Source organism: Typopeltis vanoorti, chromosome 16, assembly GCF_054136105.1.
Source record: "Typopeltis vanoorti isolate ZY-2024b chromosome 16, IOZ_Tvanoo_1.0, whole genome shotgun sequence".
Taxonomy (NCBI): Eukaryota; Metazoa; Arthropoda; class Arachnida; order Uropygi; family Thelyphonidae; genus Typopeltis; species Typopeltis vanoorti.
In genome coordinates this window covers 74,362,376-74,377,963 of record NC_143564.1, presented here as the reverse complement: position 1 = coordinate 74,377,963, position 15,588 = coordinate 74,362,376, and the positions used below count along the sequence as shown (strand labels likewise).

The 15,588-nt window shown below is 35.8% G+C and overlaps 1 protein-coding gene across 1 annotated transcript in view; it reads right to left on the bottom strand.

The window, feature by feature from the left end:
* The window catches only part of LOC150098133 (NBAS subunit of NRZ tethering complex-like), a 1,063,858-nt gene that overhangs the window by 650,723 nt on the left and 397,547 nt on the right, over positions 1–15,588 (bottom strand). Inside the window, exon 25 of the mRNA XM_090406267.1 lies at positions 730–903. Coding sequence (XP_090262393.1) covers positions 730–903 — 174 coding nt within the window. The remainder of the gene's footprint in view (positions 1–729; positions 904–15,588) is intronic.

Sequence of the window (15,588 nt, the reverse complement as noted above, 5' to 3'; positions counted from 1 at the left end):
ATAACTAGGTAAACAATTCACCAAATCAAAAACAGTTGCTGAATTATTGTTCAAATATTTCAAAGTACCTTGTAAAATAGTTTGTAAAATACATGAGCATATCACAAAGTCTATCTATGCATGACAGGTGAACAGAGAATGCTTTTTCCTTGCATGTCTTTTATATTGTGAGCTATCTGCATAATTCTGTCATGTATACAATGAATTAGAACTGAAGAGCTGTTCTTTCTCTCTGACTAATTGGAAACAAAAACACGTATAAATAGATAAAAAATAGGTCAAAATTCAAGGAAATTTCTGGAAGTTTTTCCACGATGAGACAATTTCTTCTACAATTCTGTATCCTATCAATCAGTGAACCACTTGGTTTAATAATATGGGAGGGTTTATTAACATTTCTGAGGAGATAGTAAAGAAAACTGGAATATCTATAATGGTAAATAACTCATCTTATTAAAAACTGTTTGAGATAGAATATTTCTGTCAACACATTTCAATAATATATAACAGTACATAGATCAATATCAAAAATGTCACTTCAATATGTATTAAGAATCATTTCTTAAGTATTCTGAAATACTGAAGATCAAAACATTTTCATGCACATGAATTATGCTACTTCGCTATGAATTTGTTACATTTTGAGTCAGATGACAATAACAAATAATAATAATAATAATAAATAATATCTATAATAAATAAATAATAAAAAAATAAATAAAATCTCACCTCCACTTGAGAATTCTCAAAAATTTTCTGGCAGAAAGTTAAATCACCTATTGCCATATTAACCATATAATCTTTCATTAAACATTTATATGAACCAGGTTTATGATTCTCACATCTTTGAATGAAGGGAATCATCCATTGTCTGACACTTTTGACATACAAATCTTCAGAAGTCTAAGAACAATGAAATTAATGAAAATATTGAAATTTTTTAAATAAAAATAAACAACATATATAATAAAAAAACAACAAGCACAATATTAAATGTTCTTTAATACTGAGCTTGTTGTTAATAAATGTTCACTGATATTAAATGTTCATATTACTAAATGAATATAGTACAAATATTTTGAGCTGAAATCAACAGTACATCATCAATATGTGGAACAAACAAACAATTCAAAGAGACAAGAATACAAGTTTTTTTTTTTTTAATTAAAAAAAAATCAAAGAGTTAACCACTGAAATAGTTAATGTGTGCTAGGAGGATCATATTTAAAATATTATTATTATTATTATTTAAAAAATAATGCGTTATTATTGCGCCAGCCATAGCTCCGTCAGTATAGATGAAGCCCTTTGGTCAGAAAGAACTGGATTCAATTCCTGTTGGTGACGTGAAGAATCTTTATTTGGTCTCTTTCAATGAAAGGTGAGCTAACCAGTCTCATACAGAGAAAGGGAGTTTTTTCACCCAGAAACTCGGATTTTTGTCCATCAGAACAGGAAAACCAGCCTCATACACACATGGATTACAGTCATGAATATGTCTTTGCCATATGCCAGTCCCGACACCAGATAAAATTGGTGGGAGAGGGGGAGCAATGGTGAACTAACCTGTAAAAAAAACTCACCAAGAACACTTTGTGGACAATGCTTGCAAAGTCACCTAGGATCATGAATGACTGAAAGGGAAAGACCACCACCACTACATTACTATTATTATTTTTAAAATAATACACATACTGGCCAATATAGATAGATAGATAGATATATATATAAACTCACCACCCGTCACAAAATCTTGGAGTCATCAATTTCCAATGAGAAGTTCACAAACATGAATCGCAAATTATTAGTAATATGTTTATAAATAACCGCTATAGCAAATATACCATCAATAAAATTCTTTGTATACTTTAGTATATTAAATATGGCTTCTCTCGTTGTATATATGAGCATCTATATATATATATATATATATATATATATATATATATATATATATATATATATATATATATATATATATAGATGCTCATATATATGCTTTATGTATATATAGCATCTATATCATCCAGATGATTGATATAGATGCTAAGACTGAAATGTTTGGTAATTATTTTGGTTTAGATCATATTGTGGTTATTACTCTAACATGGTATTTATTATTATTACATAACACCTCCAGGGAGTCCAAAGACTCATCAAGAGTGGTCATCTACTCTACAACTTTCTGTCTCCACCAACTACAACCAACCGCAACTATCATCATCATCATCTACACCAACGCCATCTGCCTCCTGTCACCACTAGTATTTTCACAGACAATTGCGAACATCTATGCCCGTGGCGGGATTCGAACCTGCAGCCTTTTGGCTGGAGAGCGGATGCGCTGACCACTCGGCAAACCAGGCCAGCCATTTGTCTTCATAATTTTATTATAATGAATGCTGATCAACATTTAATTATGAAAGAAAGGATTCTTCAATATGAGCACTCAATCTGAATAAACTATTGCTGCATTAAACTGCTTTGTGTGTATGTGTGTACAAGTGGTGACTGGGTCACTGATATTAAATGTTTATTAACTTACTATGGGGGAGGGGGGGTATACAGGTGGCCACGCAGAGCAATCAATGAAAAATCTGAAAATCAAACTTTTTTTTTGTATAAACAGACACAACAATTTAATTTTCTATGCTGTGCATTATGTTAGCTGTAAACAAGTTATAACTTGATGTCATAATGCTAGAAATAACTTCCATACATGAACTCAGCAACAGACCATATTATCAGTATAGACTTTAGAAAAATAATAGAAATTCAAATTATAAACTGAAACATGCTTACCAAAAACTTTGACATTTGTAATAATTCTGGAAGTTCACTGACTTAACAAATAACTGCTGCATGCTAACAGATAACACATTTTACTTAAAGAAGTTCATGCTTTCATGCTGTGTTAAAAGTAGCAGCTATATGCTGAATGTTGTGCAAAGTGAACAATAAAAAAAACCATAAGCATTTCTCTGCAGTGCACTATTAAATATAACCAATAATGTCAGTCGCTGATGAAACTCATAACTGCATAACATAAGGAAGCAATAAAGTCAGGAGGTACTGTGGTTTTGTAAAATCATTAGAATGAAGTTAGTAGAGTTATCTCAGCTGCTCGAAGGATATTTTCCAGTTGAATATAAATAAGAAGGAAAAAATCTTTTAAAGTTGGAGTCCATGAAATATCAAATGTTCAGAACACTGATAAGAATGTAAGGCAAATCCTCAGATGTCAGAGATCCTGTTAGACCATGAAATGGACAAACACTCCACATGTATGCCCAAGAGAGATATGCCCAATGAGAATGCGTGCATGTATGCATCATGTATTGAGATCCTCCTCTGCATCAGAAGGACAAGTACTACTGATATTGTAATTCATATTTATGAATTTAGGGACACGAAAGACACGTGCTAAAATGATTATTTTACTAATTATTAATAAAATAACACTTGACATTTCGACCCCTGTATTGAGGTCATCATCAGAAGGATACACGTGTATGACATGTATCCTTCTGATGATGACCAATACACATGTATCCTTCTGATGATGAACTCAATACAGGGGTTGAAACTGCAAGTGTTATTTTATTAATAATTAGTAAAATAATCATTTCGACACATGTTTTGTGTCTCTAAATTTGTAAATATGAATGCTGATCATCGTGTAACTTTAAAAGAAAGAGTACTGATATTGTAAATTCACAGTCATACAAAGATATCCTGTAAGATAAGACAAATATGAATGTACATCTGCACATGGAGAGAACAAGAAGAACAACTTACAACTTCGAAAAAAGTGTCATCAGAGGGTGCCATACTAGCAGTCTGTTTGTGTCACTGGAAAACAAGTGCATCACTCATATTATAGTGAACTGGTCCACAATGCTTTGAAATTCTGTGATATCAATTAACGATTCATGTCAGGGACTCGTTGCTCTGCATCTCACACACATACCCTTGTTCTACTGGGTAAACCTGGGTGCAGTAAATGTCTGAGGAATGTCATATGCAAAATATATCATTATCATCACAATGTTGAAGTTTGGTGCCACAACAATAATGGTCAGAAGCTATTTAAAACTCTAGTATTACTCAAACTTTTGACTGTACTGCTTGGAAGGATGAACACTGACAAATATGAAACACTTATGGATAACACAAAGCCTCCTGTAATGGTAGTTTAATCGTATAAACCTAAGTCACTGTCAACATGAAAACACATGATATCATAATGTAATGATATTGTAACATGATTTGTGAAAAATGTAGAAAAACCTGTATACTGGCCTGCACATAATTTCAGTCTCAACCTAAAAGAACACCTTTTTGACTTTAAATTTTTCAGGAAATTATTATTATTATTACATGACACCTACAGGGAGTCCAAAAACTCATCAAGCAAGGACACCTAATCTACAACACTGTCTCCACCACTCGATTCACCAAGTACGACGAACCATAACTACCATCATCATTTACACCAATGCTATCTACTGCCCACCACTACTACTAGTATTTTCTCAGATAATCACAAACATCCATGCCCACAGTAGGATTCGAATCCGCAGCCTTTGGCTGCAGAGTGGATATGCTAATCACTCAGCCAAGCAGGCTGAAACTGTCTGACAATGTATACTAAAATATTAATTAAAAAACTTTAATCAATACCTTCCTATATTTCGGCAATGTTACATTGCCATCTTCTGGGAACATAAAAACTATGACATGTGCATGCAGGCACTACCTATGAGCAAATGAGGCTGAAGAAGGCAACTGGCACTAGTCCGAGAGTCCTAAAGATGCCTCCTAGAAGGCTAAATTGGGATGTCTTGGCTGTTGGGCTGATAATAATAAATTTAGTTCAATACTTTATCCAATTGTAAGCAAACAAAGTTTGTGCCTGAAGTATCTTCAGGACTGAGGCAACTCCGTGGACTAAGCTCTCATCACTTGTCTTAGTATCTTCCATAATGCAAAACACATCTCCTTGCAGACAACTGTAATGCTATGCATTAAGGGAAGGGCCACTACCCAGACCAGTTTCGACCTTTATTGAGGTCTTGTAAGTGGGAGCCAGCCCCAGAGGGGGTGATACTAAGGTGGAAGTAACGGAGAAGTTATGTTTACCTATACAAGTTGGCAAAAGGTGTCTCACCTTATTATTAAATTAGAGAAAGATGTTGGAAGTTTTTTTCCACTTGGTTAGACTATACTAAGTTTAGTTTAATCCTTTATTCAAGCATAAGTAAACAAACTTTGCGCCTGAAGTATCTTCAGGACTGAGGCAACTCGTGGTAAAGGTGGACTAAGCTCTCATCACTTCCTTAGTGTCTTCCATATTGCAAAGCACATCTTGTGGACATGTATAATGCTATGCATTAAGAGCAGGGTCACTATTGAGACTGGTTTCGAACTTTATTGAGGTCTCGTCAGTGGGAGCCAGACCCAGAGGTGGTGATACTAAGCTGGAAGTAATGGAGTTCCCTCAGTTCTGAAGATACTTCAGGCACAAACTTTATTTGCTTACACTTGGATAAAGGATTAAACTAAATGTATTATAGTCTAACCAATTGGAAAAAAACTTCCAACATCTTCATCTAAATTCGGAGTAATTTAATAATACGGTGAGACACCTTTTGGCAACTCGTATAGGTAATATGACTTCTCCATTACTTCCACTTTAGTATCACCATCTCTGGGTCTGGCTCCCACTGATGTGACCTCAATAAAGGTCAAAACCAGTCTGGGTACTGGCCCTTCCCTTAATGCATAGCATTATACATGTCTGCAAGGAGATGTTTTTTGCATTATGGGAGATACTAAGACAAGTGATGAGAGCTTAGTCCACTTTTACCATAAGTTGCCTCAGTCTTGAAGATACTTCAGGTCAAAAACTCTGTTTGCTTACACTTGGATAAAGGATTAAACTAAATTTATTATAGTCTAACTATGTTGGACTGATGTTCTAAGAATGCAAGCTTCCCAAATTAAGGGCAGTCTCATGCATCGAAATTTATTGAGATTTGGGAAATGTTTTAGAGCTGAAGCTGATTCCAGGAACAATCTTTCATATTTATATTTGCTATGATGTAGTAAAGTGGCTTTTTTTCCAGCATATTCTGTGGAGGGTATCTAGTGAATGGTCCACAAGTCCTGAGTGGCTGTATTGGTGAAACCAGATGCACTAGATACCCACCATAGAATACACTGAAAGAAAGCCACTTTACTACACCATAGCAAATATAAATATGAAAGATTGTTCCTGGAATCAGCTTCAGCTCTAAAACACTTCCCAAATCTCAACAAATTTCAATGCATGAGACTACCCCTAATTTGGGAAGCTTGCATCCTTAGAACATCAGCCCAAAAGCCAAGAAAACCCAATACAGTCACATACCCCGACTTACGTGAATCCGGAGTTACGTGGTTTCATATATGTACATATTCCTGTTCCACTTCACACCTCACCACTAGTCTTATCTTTCAGGTGCCGGCCGCATTTGCCGGTGTTGCACATGCTGTGAACAAGCACTGGCATGTTTTGTGCGGTCTCCATTCATACACGATTTTTATAGTCTACAAACCATGCGATTGTTTAATGTTATATTCTTGATAAAAATTTTATCACATAAAAAATAATAATGTCGTCCAAAAGAAGCAAGTCCGATTCTTCTACTGCATACAAGAAAAGAAAAACATTGACTTTGGAAACAAAACTCAACATTATTAAGGATTTTGAAGGCGGAATAAAAATTTGTGAGCTAGCAAAGAAGTATGATTTACAGGAATCCAGTAAGAACAATCATAAAACAAAGGTTTACAGATTTTGGAGGACATAGATTCTAACGAGGAACGAATTGTAGCCACAAGGTAAGGAATAAAAAAATCATTAGCTTGCTATGAAGAAATTTTGCGTGACAAGAAAAAGACATTATGCCATCAGACGAATCTATTAGATTTTATGAAACCATTGGCATCGAAATAACTTTCTTTTCTTTTTATGTACGAAAAACTACAATTATGATTATATTTCTTAAAAAATATGTGTTTTTGTAAACCTTTGGTCCCAATTGACTAATATTTTGCATGTTTGTATGCAAAATTATACCTGCGTTACGCGAATTCGACTTACACGCTTTTTATTGGTCCCGCTTACCGCATAACTTCGGGGTATGACTGTATAGCCCACTAGGGGGTACCTTTAGGACTCTAAAGGTCCCTTCTTCTGTTGGTTGGTCTCTTCTTCTGCTGAAGAAGAGACCAACAGCAGTTGTCTCTTCTTCAGCCTCAATTTGCTCATTGTTAGTGCTTGCGTGCACATATCATAGTTTTTATGTTCCCAGAAGATGGCAATGTAACATTACTGAAATATAGGAAGGTATGTTCTTTTAGATTGAAACTGACATTTTGTGCAGATCAGTACAAGTTTTTCTACATCGTTTTCCCCAAGTCATGTCACAGTAGCATTGCACTATGACATTGTGCACTGTCATGCTGACAGTGACATAAGTTTGCTCCATAAAAATAACACACTGTGTGAAGCAATGTGTTATCGAGAAGTGTTGCATTATCAGTGTTCATCCCTCAAATGAGAACAACGTGGGTGTGTATAAAACATAGCAATCTCTCATACACTGTATATGTATATACATATACAGTGAATAGTGAAAAGTTTAAATAATAGGAGAAAAGTACAATTTCTAGAATTATGAAATGAATTAAAACTTTGATATAGCCAAATCTGGCACAGATATAGTTCTGCTGAGAGTTTCCTGGATATAATGAAGAGCTGGAGAGAATCCACAGTTATCAAAACTCTTTTGATAACTTAAATGTTTCTATCACATCCACGTCTTTTATACATCTATCATCTAACTTCTGTAGCCTGCAGATATTTACTGTATTCTCTTAGGGAGCAATTACACAGACCACTATATATCTGCAGGCTACAGAAGTTAGATGAATGATGTAAAAATATGTACAAAAGAGGGGATATGACAGAAACATTTAAGTTATCAAAAGAGTTTTATAGGATTTATGTAGAGGAAATTTTCTTGTAGTTAGCAAGATGTGGCCGAATAATGAATAACTCAAAATTGAGCAAAAGTGAAGTTAATAAGGGTATAAGAACTAGACTTTTTTTTTTTATCAGAATGTGATGAATGAGGTAAATAGATTGCCAGAATCCTTGCGAGTGCTTTGTAAGAGAATGTTTAAGGAAAGGTATTGTGCAGGTGGTGTGAGCCTTGCATGGCAAGTCTTTAGACTTGCCATGCAAGGTCTAATAAAGTCTTTAGTCTAATAAACTTTGATGACCAGGAAATAGACATCCATACTGCACTGAAATTAGAGGGTTGATGTCATTAGAAAAAAATCAGTACTTTTTTCTGGCAGTACACAGCACCTTTTTTTCTCAAGTTTTTAAAAATTTGCAATTTATTGAATTTTCAGTTTTGATTACTCATAACTTGATACCCTGCTTTCCTGTTTCAGTTGGTACACAACTAAAAACACAAAGTTGGGTTCACTTCCGATTGCTTCCAATATCAGTTTATCAGTTCTATATTCACTCTGCAACAGGCAGGTGTTCACATGAGTTTTGAATGAATCTAAGTTAAATCGGTGCAATCATTGTTCAAAATGAGTAAAATAAGTAGTTACTTTATGGCAATGAGTAAGAAAAGGAAGGCTGATGAAGCAGAAATTGTTGAATCTACTTGTTATCCTGTAAAACAGAAAACTAGCACCGAAAATACACTTGGTGAAGAGGATCATGAAACCAAGACCGAAGATCCACATGGTCAAAAGGAAGCAGATTCTGATAATGATTGGCCTGAATGTTGGACACTTTTGGAGAAAAATGACTTTTGCGAGAGAAGCGAGTGGCTGTATGTCAAGAATAAAATGTTGGACTGTAAAGCGTCGTGATGTCAGAAGTCTTACCATCGATAAACACATGGGAATGAAAATTTCAGCAGAGTTGGCAAATGGTAAAATCAGTCATTTTGGAGAATCTTGCATACAACAGTTAATGTCATTAAGAAAAAAGATTTACGATCATAAGGAGAGTGCAGCGCACAAAGCATGCCAAAAAATAAAATCTGAAGCAAAAAACAAAACATTAGAGAGTTTTCCTAAATACTTCGTCTCATAATAAAGATGTAACAAGAAAAGTGTTTCGAACCGCTTACAAAAGTTGTGGGGAGAAATCAATCATTTAACAACTTTGAAGACGAAATAAATTTACAGGAACTTAATGGCCTAGACATGGGATATATTCTTCATTCTGCAAATGCTTGCATTAACATTGTGAGCCATATCGCAAATGGAATGAGAAAAACATTAATAGACAATATAGTGAACTCCAAGAACAAAATATAGTTACTTATTGATGAATCGACAACTGTGAGTAACACAACAACATTGATAGTTATTGTTTGTGTAGTTCTCCCTGAACTTTTGGCTCCTGTGAGTCTTTTCCTAGATTTGATCGAATTATCAGAATTAACTGAATTAACTGCTAGAGGAATTCTAAACTCTTTAATTAGTCATCTTTAGTGTTTAGGATTATCTGAAGATTACTTAAAGGAGTATTTATTATCTGTAACTTGTGATGGCGCAGACATGTTGTTTAGCGTGCGTAATGGTGTAAGGAGGCTAATGAAAAAGAAGTTTCCTAGTGTTATTTTCTCACCATCGTCTTGAATTGTCTGTTAGTGACACAGTGAACAATGCGGCAGGAGTGAATCGCTTTAAGAGTTTCGTGGACAAACTTTATGTGACTTATCATGCTTCACCTAAGAATGCTAGGGAAATGTGCAGCAACTCTAGAACTTCAACTTCTTAAAATTGGCAGAATTTTAAGCACTCACTGGGTTGCATCTAGTTTTCGTATTGTTTCTGCAGTGTGGCAAGACTTTGAAGCCCTCATCCATCACTTTCTGAAACAGGAGAAGCAAAAGAGATCGCTTTCTTTATGAGGGCCTTTTAAGAAAAATAACATCATGCAAATTTGTTCTTGATTTGGGTCTTATGTGTGATGCTCTCCAAGAACTTAATGAACTTTTACAAGGGAGAAATATTGACTTGTGCAAAGCAGACAGGAAGATAAAGAATACAGTTAAACTTTTTGAAGAAAGAATTGAAAATCTTGGTCTGTACTATAGTATTTCTCTTCAAAGTCAGAAGAATATGAAGTTTAAAGGGATTAAACTCCACAAAAATGAAAGACATAGTCCTGCAATAAGTTCATCGGCTTTCTATAAAAGTCTGAAAAAAGCTGTTGGAAAGCATCTGCTTGAAGGAGATGATACTAATTTGCCTGAATGTGCTAAGATTTTAGATTCCAAGTATTGGCTAGAAAATCCTGAGAAGCATCTGACATCTGTTGAAGCTGAAATTAAAAAGTTAGCATGCAAATTTCGCTTAAATGAAAGAGAAGCAGTTCATGGTTTCCGTGAAACCATACTTCCTCTAAAGCACACTTTGGGCACAATTGCAATATGTTCCAGTGAATGTGAAAGGAGTTTCTCTCAGATGAAACTTATAGTAACTTCATCTAGGTCATCTCTGCTTTGTACAAACAACTTCTGCACTGATGTTCTTCAGGATAGTAGGATCTCCTCTCACTCATTTCAACCCTAGCAAATATGTGGACTCATAGCTGCTCCAAGGTTATCATTCTGCAGTCAATACCAAAAGCAAGAACCATCTAGAGACGACGAGGGTATATCAGAGATTATGTTAAAAGTGTGGAAGTTGCTGTAATAACATCTTTGTGGTGAGTAACGGCACCTTTTTTTCCAGAAAAAAAGCACTACTCATAATTATCAAAATGAAGTGGCATGCTCACTATCTTTCACTTGACACTTTTCAACTTCACGATATCTAACACTGTTCTTAAATCCTGTTAAATTAATTCTTAAAAAAAAACAAGCAAAGCAGAGAGAAAAATGTGCAATTAATTAAGACCTGTTGCTTCAGCCATAATTCAAACCAACTCAACACAATTCCATTTTCTTTTAGCATGGTGTTTTCCAGCCTGTGGTCTACTGATCATTGGCAGCCTTGTGAAGTTTGAATGCAATCTTCCAAGTGCTGTTCATCTGTTATTATATTCTGATGAGCAGCACTTGGAAGATTTGTACAAAGATATTTATAAAAAAAGATATTTATTAAAATATCTTTTTATATATAATTATTTTTAAGTTTTTCTATTTCTTTACTCATTAAGGCTTATTTATTACTTTCCGAAAAAACCTTTTAAACTTTTTTTTTTAACGAACTATACCAATTACCTCCTCAATCCCAGAAATACACACAAATGTATATTCATCATTATTCTTAGCATAATCCTCCCCTTGGCACTGCAATTACTTGCCTTCAAGGACATTTGAGGGATAAAGGCATATGGCATTCCTGTCTTTGAGGAATAGCAGAAACAGGAGTAAATAAGTGAAACATGATTCAAATATTTTCATAAAGGATGATTTTTTTGTTGTCAAAACGTCGTGTTTTGACAACAGAAGACCATCTTCATCTATATGCAATGAATTAAGGAAGGAATATTCTTCTGAGAGTATCTCACCCCTCTGTATCTTCTGATACACCCCCCCCATACACACACACACACACACACACACACACACACACACACACACACACACACATGGAGTCCATTTTCTGGGCCTCCGCGATAAGAGGTTTTTTCCCAGACTTGGAGATGAGGGGGCTTTTTTCTGTTCTCTTCTATACCTTCGCCCTTATTTATACAAGTAATATTTTCTTCTCCTGGAAAGGTGCTCTCCTCATGCTCTGAGCCTAGGGACCTAGATAAATAATCCGTAACCACATTAGTATTTCCAGGAATATAATTGACTTCAACCTTGAACTCCCGTAATTCCAGAGTCCATCGAATTATTCTCTGGTTTTTATCTTTCATAGACGACAGAAACGATAGCGGCTTATGATCCAATCGTAAGATGATGTGTTGCCCCAGTAACAGATATTTAAATTTTCTAAGAGAGAACACAATGGCTAGTGCCTCTTTCTCTATTACTGAGTAGTTAAGTTCAGAGGATGAAAGCTTTCTACTAATGAACGCAATGGGCTTGAAGTCTTCCCCATCCTTCTGTTCTAAAACTGAGGCAATAGTGTCATTTTAAGCATCAGCTGAGAGGTAAAATGTCTTTCCGAACTAAGGGTACACAAGAACGGGTGATCTAGTCAAAGCGAGGTTTAGGGAGTTATAAGCACACTGTTGTTCTCCCCCAAGTAAACTTTACCCCCTTCTTTGTGAGCTTCACGATGGGTTCCATTAATTTCGAGCAATCAGGAATGAAATTCCTATAGAAGTTTACCATTCCTATATACCTTCAAATTTGTCTTACAGTTGTTGGGATCCTGACTTTTAATATTGCAGTCATGTTATCCTGAGTGGGGACTATTCCAGCTTCACTGACAATGTGTCCTAAGTACTCGACTTCCCTAAGGAAGAAATGACATTTTGAGCACTTTAAGGAGAGTCGAGCTTTGTTCAACCTATTCAGAACACCTAGCAGAATTTCTTTGTGTTTCTTCAAATCTGGTTGTCCTGGAAGCATACGACTCCCTTTCCCAACACATCTGATAGGATCAAGTTCATTAGGGACTGGAAGCTCATGGCTGAGTTTGTAGCTCCTTGAGGGAGTCGACAAAGCTGATACGTTTGCCATCTTGTAGTGAAGGCAAAGTATTTCCTATCTTCGTTCCTAAGGGGGATTTGAAAATAGCCTGAGTTCAGATCCAATTTCGAGAAGTACCTTGTTCCCTCCAGACCTATTAGCAATTCTTCAATCTTACATAAAGAAAAGTCGATAGGTCTGGTGACCTTATTCAACTCTCACAGATCCAACACAAACCTCAAGCTACCATTGGGTTTTTCAACTGTATAAAAGGACTGTTCCATTGGGAATTTGATTTCTCAATGACGCCTGCCCTCTTATAGTCCAGTAATAATTTCTGCAGCTTCTCCATATGTTTGAGGGGGGTTTGATACTGCTTTACATATACTGGGAAATCAGACATAATTTGGACAGCATGCTCAACCTTGTCAGTGCAGACAATGAAGCAATCTCTTCGGTAACTCTAGGATAACACTGAAATATCAAGGAAAAAAAAGAACTCCTCTATTTCGATCTTTTCCTCTGCTGACTTCGTCAAACTGGTGGCATTGCATAACAATGTTTCTCTCCATTAAAGGGACCCTTTTCCGAATTCACTACTTCAATGTCTAACGCCTCATTCATTTCCCCTCCATTCCCTATTCTGAATTTTGGCTGGTATTTTTTTTTCACAAAGGGATATTGTTCCCTTAGCAAAGTCGCACATAAACTGATATCTCCCCAAGAAATCGAGACCCAGTATGATTTGATCACTGGTATCTGTGACCTCAAGGAAGACTAGCAGCTCATGTGACAGACTCACAGGGAAACACGGCATGGAGAGTTTTACATTTACCTTCATTGTCGTGAGGAGCTCAGTCTTAGCAATCCCTGTTATCTTGATGGGCCTTGCCAATTCAACGATGTCATTCAGAGAAACACTATTTCATTTTACAACCAGCAACTTAGGAATGATGGAAACATGAGCCCCCGTGTCAAGCAAAATGTTACATGGAATTTCTTTAACCAAACCCTGCACAACTGATAGTGGCGCCCTTCCCCCTCACCTCTGCTACAGCCACACTTTGCATCTTGTAGGTTTTGTGCATGGTTGATTTGGGTTGACAGTCTGACTCATCAGGGAGTATATCAAGGGCCGTGGCAGTTCTTCCTGAATTTAAACTTCCCTCATTTCCCTTGTATTGTTGGTCTCCCTGTCTGGAAGAGTCTATTTCTATATCGTTATTAGGACGGTTATTGGGCTAGCTCTCTGTCATAAGTTTCACTGACATATTTATCCTTCTGTTCAGCTTTTCAAGCATAGACTCCTGATCTAGTAGCTCCATTTTTTCCTTTTTTGTCACTTGTTTGTGATCCAGAGGTCTCTCATGCTCTCTCTTACTTCCAGATTTGGAGCAGTCAGAATTCTCTTTACATCCTGTGTGCAGGGAGATTTGATTTACGATGTCCTCTCCGTTCTGCATGCTATCCTCAGGGGGAACTGTTCTCTTCCAATAACATTTGTCTTAGGGAAGAGGAGTGAGAATTCTCTTCTAGTTTTCTTTCCTTTCCCTAGCCAATCTATAACAATCTTCCAAACTCCTTGCTCGTTTCTTGTATACTACTTCTCTTAACTCATTGCATAACCCCAATCTAAACTGCTGGAAGGTCAACCACTCAAGGTGAGATTTGTCCTCCTTGGATACACTCATAGACCTTGCAATTGTTAGTAATCTATTAAAGAAACCTGTTATGCCCTCCTTGTCATTCTGTATACACCTGTATAGTTTCCACAAAGTTTGGATGGGACTTCTTACACCGGAGAACCGGAAGATCAAAGTCTCTTTGAACTTGGAGTATTCCAAGGTATCTTTCAAAAATGAGGAAGAATACAGAAAGTTTTTTTGCCTTTCCGACAAGCTTACTTCTTAACAAGATGAGAAGTTGGAAGTCTGCCCATCTATCCACTTTCTTTAATTTCTCGACAAAGCTAAAAAAAGCTAAGATGTCGTCAGTTTCCTCTCCAGAAAATTGTGGAAAAACTTGCTGAGGATTTATAGTCCTGAAGAACTCAACGTCATCCATTCCTGTACTAGATGGTTGATTCATACTTGTATATTAATTCACAAAATTTTCACAAAAATTTTTTTTTTCCTTTTTTTGATAACTGCCTGATTCTAATCCAAAACTTGCTCACTTTAGCTCACTACATTGATCAATTAAATGTGTGAATTAAATCCTGCCAACTGCGCCATTGTTAAAATCTATGTTTTATTGTTATTATTTAATTCTTGTTTGGCTGCGCTTTTGTAAAATTCTACGTTTTCTCTTTGAAACTTATCTTCTTAACTTTTACTATACTTCTGGATTATCGTCAGTTATGTTACGTCTATCTTGTGGCCGTAAATAGTAAGGCTCACGTGTGCAAGATGTCAAGAACAAAGAAAGTGCCTCAGGTGGAGCCAATCTCTTTGTCTGATTTACTGGTGTTTATTCTAAATTAAATTTTGGAAAATTTGTTTGATAGTCAGCTGTGCCACCAAAATTCTAGGATAAGAGGTGTATCTCCCTACGAAGAAAAGAACACCCAGTATGACACACAGCTCCTTCCTTTTCAACCTATCTCTATACCAAATTATATATATTTCTTACTCTGCAGTCATGGTAATATCTACTTTAAGATGCATAGGTTCGATTTCATGAGTAGTGCATTGGACTTAGAGATCAGGCAAGTTATTTTGACAAGAAAAACAATTTATTCATCACTAAGAAACAAATACATAAATGACACAAATTAATTTGACTTAAATCTAATATGTACACTATATCTAACATCTCAATATAGGTTATACGTTCATTTCTCTCAATTATCTGAATCTTTGCAGGACTACTTTTCTAGAATTTTATCCTCTTTTCTTAACTTTACATATAA